General features: G+C 42.5%; 1 protein-coding gene across 34 annotated transcripts in view; it reads right to left on the bottom strand.

Moving 5' to 3' along the window:
• Positions 1-12,335, bottom strand: part of HMBOX1 (homeobox containing 1) — a 126,102-nt gene that overhangs the window by 18,415 nt on the left and 95,352 nt on the right. For 7 of the 34 annotated variants that reach the window (XM_015285113.4, XM_015285111.4, XM_015285123.4 and 4 more), the window contains 4 exons: positions 6,485-6,567; positions 4,224-4,319; positions 2,438-2,532; positions 2,101-2,232 (listed from right to left, as the gene is read on the bottom strand). In XM_015285113.4, the coding sequence (XP_015140599.1) occupies positions 2,101-2,232; positions 2,438-2,532; positions 4,224-4,319; positions 6,485-6,567 (406 nt within the window). Of the gene's footprint in view, positions 1-1,376; positions 1,458-2,100; positions 2,233-2,437; positions 2,533-4,223; positions 4,320-6,484; positions 6,568-12,335 lie in introns of all 34 variants that reach the window. The other 27 variants (XM_015285116.4, XM_040697251.2, XM_040697238.2 and 24 more) reach the window with 14 other exon arrangements.

Genomic DNA, 12,335 nt, shown 5'->3' with positions numbered 1-12,335 from the left:
CTAAAGCTGCAGGTCTGCAGTGAAACTTATAAAATGAAGGAAAAAAGGGTTACCTTTTATAGGCACATAATAGCCATGCAACGTCAGATCAAATGTTTGACTATTCTAGCATAATTTTATAGGGAAGTGTGCACGCTTCTTAGTCTACATCAGAAATAGGGCTTGCTTTAAAATAAGAGGAATGAGAAACAACAATATCCAAACTAATCTCAGCTGTCAAACAAACTGTGCTGAGACACTGGGCAAAACCACGGTGTTTTCCTCTCTTTAAAATGAGGCACTAATAGTGACCACACGATGATTTTGCCATTCGTTTTATCGAAAAGAAATGATCATTATCAGTCTTCAACAGCCAATAAGTGATGAACATGCAAAATTGTAGTGTTAGTGTGTATATTTAAGCACTTTTAAATTAAGATGAGGGTGACAAATGCTGAGGGAGACAGAAAAGGCAGGATTTGGTAAAATCCTCGTTATTTGAAGGAATGCGCTCATTTACAACAAACAGAGAGCAAATACTGCGATGCCACCTCAGAAATGTTTACCATGGTCAGAAATACAAAGCAGAGCCCTGAGTTCTGCAGTCTTAGTCATCTCACTGGTATTTGGATGAACTCTGAAGTTTAAGTGTCATTGTGGAAAGCAGAATTTATGGTTTTAACTGCTGAGGGATATTAAATGGCCATCAGGAGAACTTGCCATTTATTCTGCTTCACTGCTAATGCCTAATTATACTTCATAGACTAGCCCAGCCAGATTACTGAGAAATGCAGATTTTAAGGACTCTAAACAAAAATCTTTACATTTTCTATCCAGTTAATCCATTTTTTTCAGAGCATTTCGGATAACATACCGGAAAAATATAGTTTGAGAGTCTAGATAACTCTTGTATTCAGTTTCTGTATCTGACTGAAAAGGAATTAACTGCACTTGACAGGAGTTTCAAAATATTTTAGAACTGTCACAGAGCTGATCCTCATTGTCTAGGGCTAGCAAGGGTGGTTCCACCAACTATACTGGTGATGACCCATAAAAAGGGCCTTAATGTCCATCAGAAGCAGAGTGACTGGGAATCCCTCTGCCAGAGATCTGTCACACTGGGCCACAGCCAAGCCTGCTACGGACTCATTCCAGGACTTTCCATTGCTACAGCACTCCCTCAGAGAGGGAGACATTAACTATTTCTCCCAAATGAGTCAATTAAAAATGATCTGCCAACCCCAGATGTTGGGTGTAGCACAGAACAGAGCTAATATCAAAGCCAGAACCAAGCAAATGAACTGTCCTACGAGTCCCCTGGTGCCAAGCACACACATCCCTGATGGGTTTTGGCCAACACTGACACCTGAGGGAAAATTGGGAAGCGGATGCAATACCTGTCAGGAAGGTGTGTGAAGGAAGGGTCACCAACTTTAGGGTAGGTGAGGGCTCAGAGTGCGGGAAGGGGTATTCTTTTGCTGGAGAATTTAAAAAAGAAGTTGCTGTCAAGGGTTAAAAATAATCAAGAAAAATAGAGAATAGGCAAGAGTTAAAATGCAAAAAGAAAAAAAGATAATATGTAAACAACCCAAGTAGTGGCACACCGTTGCAGAACAATAAGAAGCAGGTACAGGGCCAAATAAACGTCAAGCTTTAGTTAATCACATCCTCCCCCCACCCCTTCTCCCTTTGTCTGTCAGCATCTTAGGGAGCGATCCTGAGCCACCCTGAAGAGTGCTCCCAGGGATATGCAGAGGGAGCTCAGCACCTCACAGGAGGGTGCTCAGCATCCTGCTGAGCAGGGCTGACAAAAGGGATTATGATAAAGTGTACCAGGTGGGGGCTTACTGCTGTACTCATCTGGGTGCCAGACAAGTAACTCACAACAGCTGTACCACAGGCTATCACAGAGACATTTCTTGCACAAAGAAACAAAAAGTGAGAGAGGGACACACATGCCTAGTTTTGCAGGGAAGCAAGTTGGTGCCTGACATATCAGAGCAATTGTTAAAGACCTGTACATCCTTCCTGGAGGGTGGATTACTAGCACAGTGCCAGGGCTAACGTAAGCTCAAGTTATGCACGGTGCACTGGGTAACACTCTCCTAACATTTTTCATACATTGCGTGTGGCGTGAATGGTGTAACTTGCTTGTTTGGAGCAGATCCTCCTGTCTTCTTCTACCTTCTCTGCTTCTCTGCCTCCCTCTGAACATCTTCCCTCCTCCTCCCCATTGCGTACTTGCCAAGTGTCCTGTTGTATGACAATAAATCCATGTGGGTGAATGCTGGTTGCTCAACACATTCAAACAGGGGAGCTGTGCTCTTCCGCTTTCCCCTTTACAATTACATCAAAGCAAAACAAGAATAAGAGACATCTAATTTGCGAGGCAGAGGGCCTCTGCACGTGTCACTGAACTGTCTCATTTGGGGACACTTGGCTCAGCCATGATGCTCACCTGCTCTGAGTAGTCATTGCCATCAACGTCGTCGCTGTTGGAATGACCTCCCGGGCTCTGTACATCTATTCCATGGCTCTCCAGGATTGCTGCTTCTTCGAAAAAAGCAAATGGATCCCTAATTTATCTGATGCATTAGAGTAATTAAAAGTTAACTATTTTTTCAAGAAGTTAGAATAACTGGAAGAACAGAGTTAGTTCTTAGCCTCTTCCTCTTCACTCTCCAGTATTTGGGAAGGTAGCACATGAACAGATACTGGTTTGCCTGAAATCCTTCCCTGTCAACTAACAGACTTGTTTGCGAGTAAGAATCCTTGTTTTCCAGCCAGTCCTATTAGAAATTAGCTTAATTTCTAATGCACTGGAGTGGCAAAGGCATTCCCTGTAGATCTTCCCACATAGTTTGGACTGGCAGGACTTGAGGGGGGCGGGGAGTGTCTGAAAATAGATGGAGAAATTTTTAAAAGCACTTAAGGGATTTAAAAACAATACATCTTCATCTTCCAGTAGGATCCATGCATCTAAAGCTCCCTTTAGTTCTTTTTAATCTCCTCCCAACCCTCCTCCCCATACAGTACACATAACATACATTGCAGATAAAGCTGTAACACCACCCACCTTGGACTAACTTTGCTTTGTTCCCCCCCACTTAAACAGACAGGTTTCATTTTTGAAAAGTAAACGTAGATCAAATTTCAATAACATGCTACATTTTGTAGAAAGAACTTCTTCATCTTCACAAATATGACAAAAAGCAGCAGGATGGTATGACACTTTCAACATTTGCAAAAATACCAGTTAACACGAAGGTATGGGCCTTATCTTGTCTACATGTTGCAAACTCAGTTCTGCACAGTCCTTAGACTTGTGCATAAAACTTTGCCCAAATGGCAGAAGTTTGTTGGGTCCTGGCTACTAATGTGAGTTTATTCTCATCAGAACGTCTTGCATTTATCCATATGAGAAGGTCTATTTCTTATAAGTTCAGCATCACTTCTTATTTCCTTATGATGAGGTATTCAAGCACAAAAGGCCTGCAGGGCTAGCTTTTGTTTTATTCTGATCATCAAGGAAAAATATTACTTTGTTCCAGCCACTCAGTGCTGTGCAACCCCACAGAAAGCAGTAGGGAGCACAGGTGTAACATGAATAAGAAGTTGGCTTGTGCAACCGTTGGATCCGGTGGCTGAATCTGAGAGGTAAAACAACTCATCTGGCCTCTGAGATCCCTGTGGGGTCTGAGGGATGGCAGTAAGAGAGACAACCCTGGGTTTTGGCAGAAGAAACAAGTGCATTTCAGTGGAACGCAGACACAAGGAAACTTACAACCATATAAAAGCTCCTCACTACAACCACTTCTCATTTAAATGGTACACTAAGGTTCTGAACTTGCAGCAGTCTCAATTTCCCTTATTTTCCACGCAGACATTTTCAGGTTTTATTTCAGACTTTATCTGGAATGCCCAGGTAAGCCTGAGTGTAGGGAATGTGATTTTCCCTCCACAAACTGAGTTCTTGTTTGGGTTTTTACAACTCATCTTCCAGTAAAACTTTGTAACTGCCTCATTTTTCCTGCATCGCTGATGGAATTCCATAAACTAAATTCCTGCCTGTATTTGAGAAAAAATCCGGAATAGCAAGTCTTCTTTTTTAAAAAATTGCCCCACAATTCTATTAAGATTATCAGAACCTCCCGTATTTTCAGTAATGCAATCCCGTGTAATTTTTATCTCTCCTGAGCAAGTCAATGTACTGAACCTTGAAAGCAGGCTCTCTGATACATTACCGATATTGGCTCGTCTCTTGATTTCCTTTCTTCTGTTGGCAAACCAGTTGTACACTTTAAGGGAGGTAACTCGCTCCAGATCTGATAACTTTTTTCCTATGAAAATAATGGGGAGGGAAAAAAAGATAGGCTGACTAGCCTTGTACAAGTGATAAACTCCTGAAATATAAACAGCACTGAAAAGTTGTTAGAACTGAGAACGAAGCAAATTTTATGTGAACCAGAGTACTGTGCCCAGATGCTATGGCAATTAATGCCAAATATCTCTCTAAAAACAAAGTAGCCTTTCTTCTGTTTTTTAAATCAAGAATTTCTTTGCAGCTTCAGTCAACCAAATCCAGAGCTGTGGGAGAATAGAGGGCTCCTTTTCTAGTTCAAGCACAAAACTGAGATTCAAAAACTCAATTCAATTCACAGCCCTGCCATAAATCCCATACCCTTGGGCTAGCTCTCTCACTACGTGCCGCAAGGGTGCAGTTCAATGACATGTTTTCTTTGGTAGCAGCAAAACAAATGAAGGAATTTTGTCCCTCCTCAATCTGCTTTCCTTCTTCTCCACCAATAGCTGCTATCACGCTCCCACAGCACTCATCCTGCCAGGACACTTGCTATCATTTGAGAGATGGGGCAGGGAATGTTGGAAACCAGACCACCAGAGAGTTACACTTAAACCAGCAAAACAAATAACCCTAATAACAACCACCCAGCTACAGCAAAGAACTCCTTTGCCTGATGATTGACCTAAAAAGGGAAGACTGGGGAATCAGCATTGCAGGGACATGGAGGAAACCTCTTCTGCTGGCTATAAGACTATCTGAGGTGGCTGATATAGCTGCATCTCCAGTTCCCTGCAGCCTACACAGGGATGAGACCCTCACTGTGTGCTTCTTACTTCCTCAAAGTTTATTTATTCAGTATTTCATACACTTGCATAATTACAGCAATCAGCATCTGCAAACTTAAGTAAGAGAAGTGGAATGAGTGAACGAAAGAATATTCTGGAAATAGATATCTATGCTGCTTCCGAAAGCTCTGTATCAGTATAATTCACAGTATTATACACTGTGTCTCAGGATTAGAAAAGTACCTTGTCCAAAGTTGCTGAACCATCCAGTGGCACTGCCAGCCCTAAAATCCTAACCTCTTCAGCACTCTACCCACTAGATCCTTCTGCTTCCACCATGAAAAGGCAAGAGGCAACACAACAGTTGCAGCAAGGGAAATTCTGACTAGCTTATAGGACAATGTATTTTGCCACAAGAGCAATCAACACTGGAACAAGGGCCCAGGGAGGTGGGAAAACCTCTGGTTTTGGAGCTATTCAAGACTGAACAAGGCAAAGGCCCCTGAACACCTTATTCTAAGATGCTCCTTTTTGATCAAATGGTCACTTTCAAACTTAGTTACTCTCTGTTCCTGTGCTATTCTGTTCAGAAGTCATGCACTCATTTTCCTCTGCATAATTTTTATTCTGGTTAGATAAAATATAAACACACCCACAGTACAAGTTCTGGAAATGTTTGGCTCATAAAACAAGGCAACAGCACGTGTGTCCACTAATCTGGGCTTACTAATACTAAACCGAGTATTCATGCTCCTCTACCAAGTAAAATTTCTCTGTGAAAAGGGAAAATGCAACTTGTTGATTCAAATACAAGTTCTCCCATTAGCACTCAGACTCTAAGGCAAGACTCCTGTCTAGAAGTTCCAGAAAAAACCCTGAAAGGTGGGAAAGCTGTGGTTTCATTTTTTAACTCTTCTGAGGACCACGTGATCTCCATCAAGCTTCAGTTTGTAAACCTGAGATTTCCCACCTGAGAAACAGAACCAAGTAAAATCCCCTTTCATGGAACGTAATGAAATTTCCAGATCGTTCCTAAGTGCTTACAAAAATGCTTTGAAATAAGTGACCTGACCTTAAAGAATGAAAGCCTTTCAGAGCATGTTTATTTTCTTAGCAATGTCATTTACAAAGCTGTATAAATGAAATACACACCTTGTATTTCATATTTCAACTGGGGGAAACTTAAGTTTCAGATATAGGTATTTTGGTCTGAAAACTGCACTGACTTTCATGCTCACCCAAGTATTGGCAGCTCTGAAGAACGCAAGGCAAAGAATGCTTGAGAAGAAACCTACAACTAGGTGAGAGTGCTGAATTATTAGCAATAGCCATAAAATTACATTTACTGAATTTAGCAGGAGATGCTGAAATCTAATTGTAATTGCCTTTGGAAAGGACATCGCGATCAGCTCCTCACCTGGCTTTTGTATAACTGCATTACAGGCGTTGGCAATTTCTTCTCTCTTTGCCTCGTCAGGATATTGATTCTCATTGAAGTAACTGCAAGAACGGGAGAACAAGAAAGTTTTTTTCAGAAACATTCCAACACAGCTTCACTAGAAGGTGTCAGCTGCCTGCTTACGCACACTCCTACAGAAGTGATACAGACACAGTACATTTTCTGTCAACCTGTATATATATAAAATAACAACAGCATGCACTCATATACAGTTACTCTTTGGAAAGTTCCCAAATGCCTCCGATAACTAAACGTTATCTCAGCATCTGCAGCGTCACCTTGGCATTCAGAATATCACAGTGGGAGATGCAGCAAAACAGGCAACGTTATGAATATCAGAGTTATTGCTGTCAAGTGAAACACATTCTTAATAAGACATCATAGGCCATGACTCTGCTTCTTTAATTACCAGCTACTTCTTCCCCTGCGTGCCCCTGAGGCAATGTCCTACAAGAGATGTTCAATATTTATTTTGATTGTTGGGTTATTATGTACACACATACATATATTGCACACAAACACTGTGGGTTTAGATAGACTATTCCTATTGTGCAGACAGAACTACACAATAAAGGAGTAAGATGTCTATAGAGTCAGACTCTGTTTTTAAAATCACAATTAAAACAGTTTAAATCTAGCCCAAGACAACGTACTCCGAGTACAGCATATTTTAACAATATTTTTCTAAATAATTATGCTTTTATTGTAGTTTATATGCAGTAAACATCCTATAAAAGTTAAACTTTTCTTTTTCTTTTACTTCGTCTAAGCGCTTTAAAAATTTTAATGAACTGATTTACATTCTACAGATCTTATCACATCTGCATTAAAAACAACAAAAGGAGTCCTGTTTACTTCAATGGACTCTGATAAGCAAGCCATAAGCAGGGACTACTATGTTTTTCTGTAGATTGTCCATAATGTAGAATCTTAAGGATTCTTTGATCAGCTTTGATCAGCAGCAGGTTCAGATGTTGGACAGCTGCTCTATATTTGAAGAGAATACATTTTCCTTTAATTGTAGACCATTTACTAGTAGGAGAGCTAGGCCTTAGAAGGCACTTATGATTTTCCATGGCTGTATTTCTGCTTTGGTGGATTGGCCCCAGCACAGTTGCTCTCAATGGAAACGTGCATTCTGTTCCATATAGCAATTTTTCCTCCCAGTCTTTTTTCGAACCAGTGGTGCTAACACAGATCTCACTCTTTTATTCCCAGCTTAAATCAATCCACTGCAAATACAAATTTTGGACACTCAGTTTGAATTCCATGCACTATTACTACATCCCATTGCTCTCAGTCCTATTTGCAGTCACAGCTACACCCACAAATGCAGTCTTACTTATACGCTGATGTTCATTGACTAAAATAAATTACATCAGCACAGCTAGTTGCACTATTAATGTACTGCCACTTGATTTGGTAGCTTAGAAAGCAAAGAAAGCCACAGAAACAACTCCATCTTCACTAAGAGAATCTGTCTATAATGCTGATTTGGACATTGGAGGTAATCATATTTATATATGAACTACCACTTCTTCCCCAGAACTTTCAGAGTTGCTTCTATGAAGCAGGTCCTGAGACTGACCTGAACCCCACTCAAAAACCAGGTGACATTTTGCCATTAGATCTGAAGAAGAGGACACCTGGTTACCCTTTACTGCAAGCATGGAGCACAGAGCACTTCCAGCTCTGGCACTGCCAGCACCCTGGACCAAAGACTTTGCATGGCATTTTTAGAAGTATATTCTTTTATCTTGCAGATACATCATCCCTTCTGTCCCTGTATCCTTTAAAGTGATATATGTACCTATGTAAACTCACAAATTCTTCTTCAAAGGTGTGGTGTGCTGCACAAAACATTTTAGAGAAGGGAAAGTTGGAAAGCAGAGTGGAAAATGTTTTTTCTAGTAGTTAGCCTAATTGACTCAGGGCTGCGTCTCACCAAACCCACCTACAAAACAAAGATCTCTCTGCCCAGAGCCAAGAACTATCTCCTCTTTCAAGTGCTATCTGATAAAGGAAAGTCAAGACTATTATTTATGTGACTATATCATGTGCACTGGAATCCTAGTCAGGAAGACAAATCAACATTATGCATACAAATATTAACTCAGCAAATTTTGCTACTCCTAACAGCTATTTCATAGACTCCCTTTGCTGAACATTACTTCCTTTGTTTCTAGATACTTGTCAGAACTCAAAAACAAACTCCAAAACAAACTCTTCTCCATGGAAGAAACATCATCAAATTTGAAAAACTGATGAATCTATATGATGATGTAGTCAAAGCAGGTAAAGCTCTGGCATCATGCACCACCACGGATCTAGCTAAACAGATCAAAGGATCTTATCTTTAAATACCTGGCTTTGTGGCCAGTGCCATCACCAGAACTTCAGTGGTTTTTTTAGACAATCAAATGGCCAGGTTTGTGGGCACCAGATGGAGTTCACCTTTCTCAAGGGGGGAGAAGGGTCCCTGGGGAAAAGCTAGAGGGGCTGAATGGAAGGGCTTTAAGGTCTGAAAAGGGATGAGTGGGACAGTGAACATTCCCATGATGTGGTGTGGGATGGCATAGCTAGAGGGACAGGGTGCTAGCAAAGGCCTTGAAGAACGTGCTGCCTTGAGAGGTGCTGGCAGCACTGCAGCACATACAAAATCCTATGATGATGAGGCAGTGGCTGCTGGGGCAATAGGAGACAGCAATAAGGAAAAATCAAGAGAAATACTTAAATGGAATTAAGGAGTTATCCTTTAAGGAGGTGACAAGACCAGCTGCTACATCAATGCACGCAGCTTTGGAAACAAACAGGAGGAGCTGGAACCTACAGTGCTACTAGAAAGCCACTATAAAGTTGCCGCCACTGAAACCAGGTGCGATGATTCCCATGACTGGAATGTGGCTATTGAACAGCTACAAGATGTTCAGAAGGGACAGACGAGGAAGAAGGAGAGGGGGTGTTGCTATCTACATCAGGAAAGAAATAGAATGTGAGGAGTTGTCCCTAAAGATCAATGGTGAGCAAGTCAAAAGCCTATGGGTAACAGCTAGAGACAGAGGCAGCAAGGAGAGCCTTGTGATCACTGTCAACTACAGGCCGCTCGATCAAGCAGAGCCTGTTGATGAGGCCTTCTACCTCCAGCTAAGGGAAGCATCGTGATTGCCAGTGCTCATCCTGCCAGGGGACTTCAACCACCCAGACATCTGCTGGAAAAACAGCACAGTGAGCTGTAGTCAACCCAGGAGGCTCCTGGCATGCATTGAGGATAACTTCCTGAGTCAAGTAATTGAAGGTCCCACCAAGTGGAATGCAATATTCACCAACGTAAATGAACTGATCGGTGACAGCAGTATAGGAGGATGTCTGGGCTGTAGTGACCATGCTATGGTTGAGTTCATGCCCCAGGATATGAGACAGGTAAAGAGTAAAATTAGGATGCTAAATTTTAGGAAAGCTAATTTCCAGCTCTTCAGGGAGTTAGTTAGCAAAACACCCTGGGAAACTATCCTCATGGGTAAGGGTGCAGAGCAGAGCAAGTAGATCTTTAAGGAAGCTTTCCTCAGTGTGCAAGAACTCTCCATCCCCAGGTGTAGCAAGCCAGGAAAGGAAAGCAAGAGATCAGCGTGGCTGAACCAGAACCTGCTGGTCAAACTGAAGTGCAAGAAGAAAATACACAGGCAGTGGAAACAGGGACAGGTATTGTGGAAAGAGTATAAAGAAGCTGCCAGGCTGTGTAGAGATGGGGTCAGGAAAGCCACAGCCCAGCTTGAGCTGAACTTGTAAAGAGAAGCCAAGAAGAACAAGAAAGGCTACTAAAGGTACCTCAACCAGGAAAGGGAAATCCAGGAGGGTGTACCCACCATAGTGAGTGACACAGACAAGCCGGTAACAACAGACAAAGAGAAGGCTGAGGTACTTAACTTTTTTGCCTCGGTTTTCTCAGATAACTGCTCATCACACAGCCCTCAAATGTTTGGTTTGGTAGGAGGGGATCGGGGAAGCAACGACCCTCCCACTGTAAGTGAAGGAACCTGAACATCCACAAGTCTATGGGTCCCAATGAGACGCATCAAAAAGTCCTGAGGGAATTAGCTGATGTAGTTGTCAAGCCACTTTCTGTGATATTTGAAAAGTCGTGGAAATCAGGTGAAGTCCCTGGTGAGTGGAAAAAAGGTAACATCACAGAGAGTCCAGAGAGTGGTGGTCAATGGCTCCATGTCTGGATGGAGATTGGTAATGAGTGGTGTCCCCCAGGGGTCGGTGCTGGGGCTGATGCTCCTTAATACCTTCATCAATGGCACTGACAGTGGTGTCAAGTGCACCCTCAGCAAGTTTGCTGATGACACCAAGCTGTGGGGTGCAGTCAACACATCAGTGGGATGGGATGCCATCCGGTGGGACCTACATAGGCTGAGCAGTGGGCCCAGGCGAACCTCACGAGGCTCAACAAATCCAAATGCAAGGTCTGTACCTGGGTCAATGCAACCCTCACTACCAATACAATATACAACACCGGGGGATGAAAGGATTGAGCGCAGCCCTGCCGAAAAAGACCTGTGGGTACTGGTGGATGGGAAGCTGGACATAAGCCAGCAATGTGCCCTCACAGCCCAGAAAACCTACCAAATCCTGGGCTACAACAAAAGCAGCATGGCCAGCAGCGCAAAGGAGGTGATCCTGTCCCTCTGCTCTGCACTGGTGAGGCCTCACCTGGAGTGCTGCATCCAGATGTGGAGTCCTCAATACAGGAGAGACATGGACCTGTTGGAGTGCATCCAGAGGACAGCCACAGAAATGATCTAAGGAATGGAGAGAGCAGAGAGAGCTGGGGCTGTGCAGCCTGGAGAAGGGAAGGCCAGGGAGAAACCAGAGAGCGGCCTTTCAGTATCTAAAGGGGAGTGACAGGAAAGAAGGGGACAGACTCGTTAGCAGGGTCTGCATTGATAGAAAAAAAGGAAATGGTTTCAAGCTTAGAGAGGGTAGATTTAGGTTGGAAATAAGCAAAAAGTCTTTTAGAGTGAGGGTGGTGAGGAACGGGAACAGGTTGCCCAGAGATGCAGTTGATGCCCCATCCCTGGAGACTTTGAAGGCCAGGCTGGACCAGGCCCTGGGCAGCCTGATCTAGCTGTGGTATCCCTGTTCATTGCAGGGGAGATGGACTGGATGGCCTTCAGAGATCCTTTCCAAATCCCAGGATTCTATGATTTTTGATTTATAGCTAGTCTGTGGTCACAATGTTGCTACACAATGCCTAACTTTATTGAAGAAATGACAAAAGACGTAAAATTCAATAAATGGTATATATTTGAACTGCCCATCCTTATTTTGATACAAGAAACAGACACTGACTAATTAAGACAAGACAATGCAAGGGCCACTGGTGCCCCTCCTCTTGGCAGGGAGATAAACACTAAGCTATTAGCAAGCCACTCAGTGCCATATGCTTTTGTTGGCACAAATAATAAAAAGGTCACATCCAAAACTTATGTCAGGGCTACAATGTGCTCAGAAATGGATGAATGAAACACCTCTTACAGCAGTTTTCTTTGTGCATTCCACTCATTTTTGTGATTTAGAAGAATTCTCCACTGAAACAGTAACGCATACCTACACACATTTTAAGATTGAATAAACTAAAAGTGTTTTTACCTTATTGGATCAAAACATATTTTTCCAACATTGTGAAATCACTTTCTTTAAAAATCTTGCAGTGAAAATATCTGAAAGCTTCTCCAACAAAGCTGATCCCCACTTGTAAGTCTGAAACGATATTCATCCTAATAAAATGGCTTATGGAATAAATACA

The sequence above is a fragment of the Gallus gallus genome, chromosome 3 (assembly GCF_016699485.2).
Source record: "Gallus gallus isolate bGalGal1 chromosome 3, bGalGal1.mat.broiler.GRCg7b, whole genome shotgun sequence".
NCBI lineage: Eukaryota > Metazoa > Chordata > Aves > Galliformes > Phasianidae > Gallus > Gallus gallus.
Note: the sequence above shows the minus strand (reverse complement) of the source record. Positions and strands in the feature narration are given on the sequence as shown.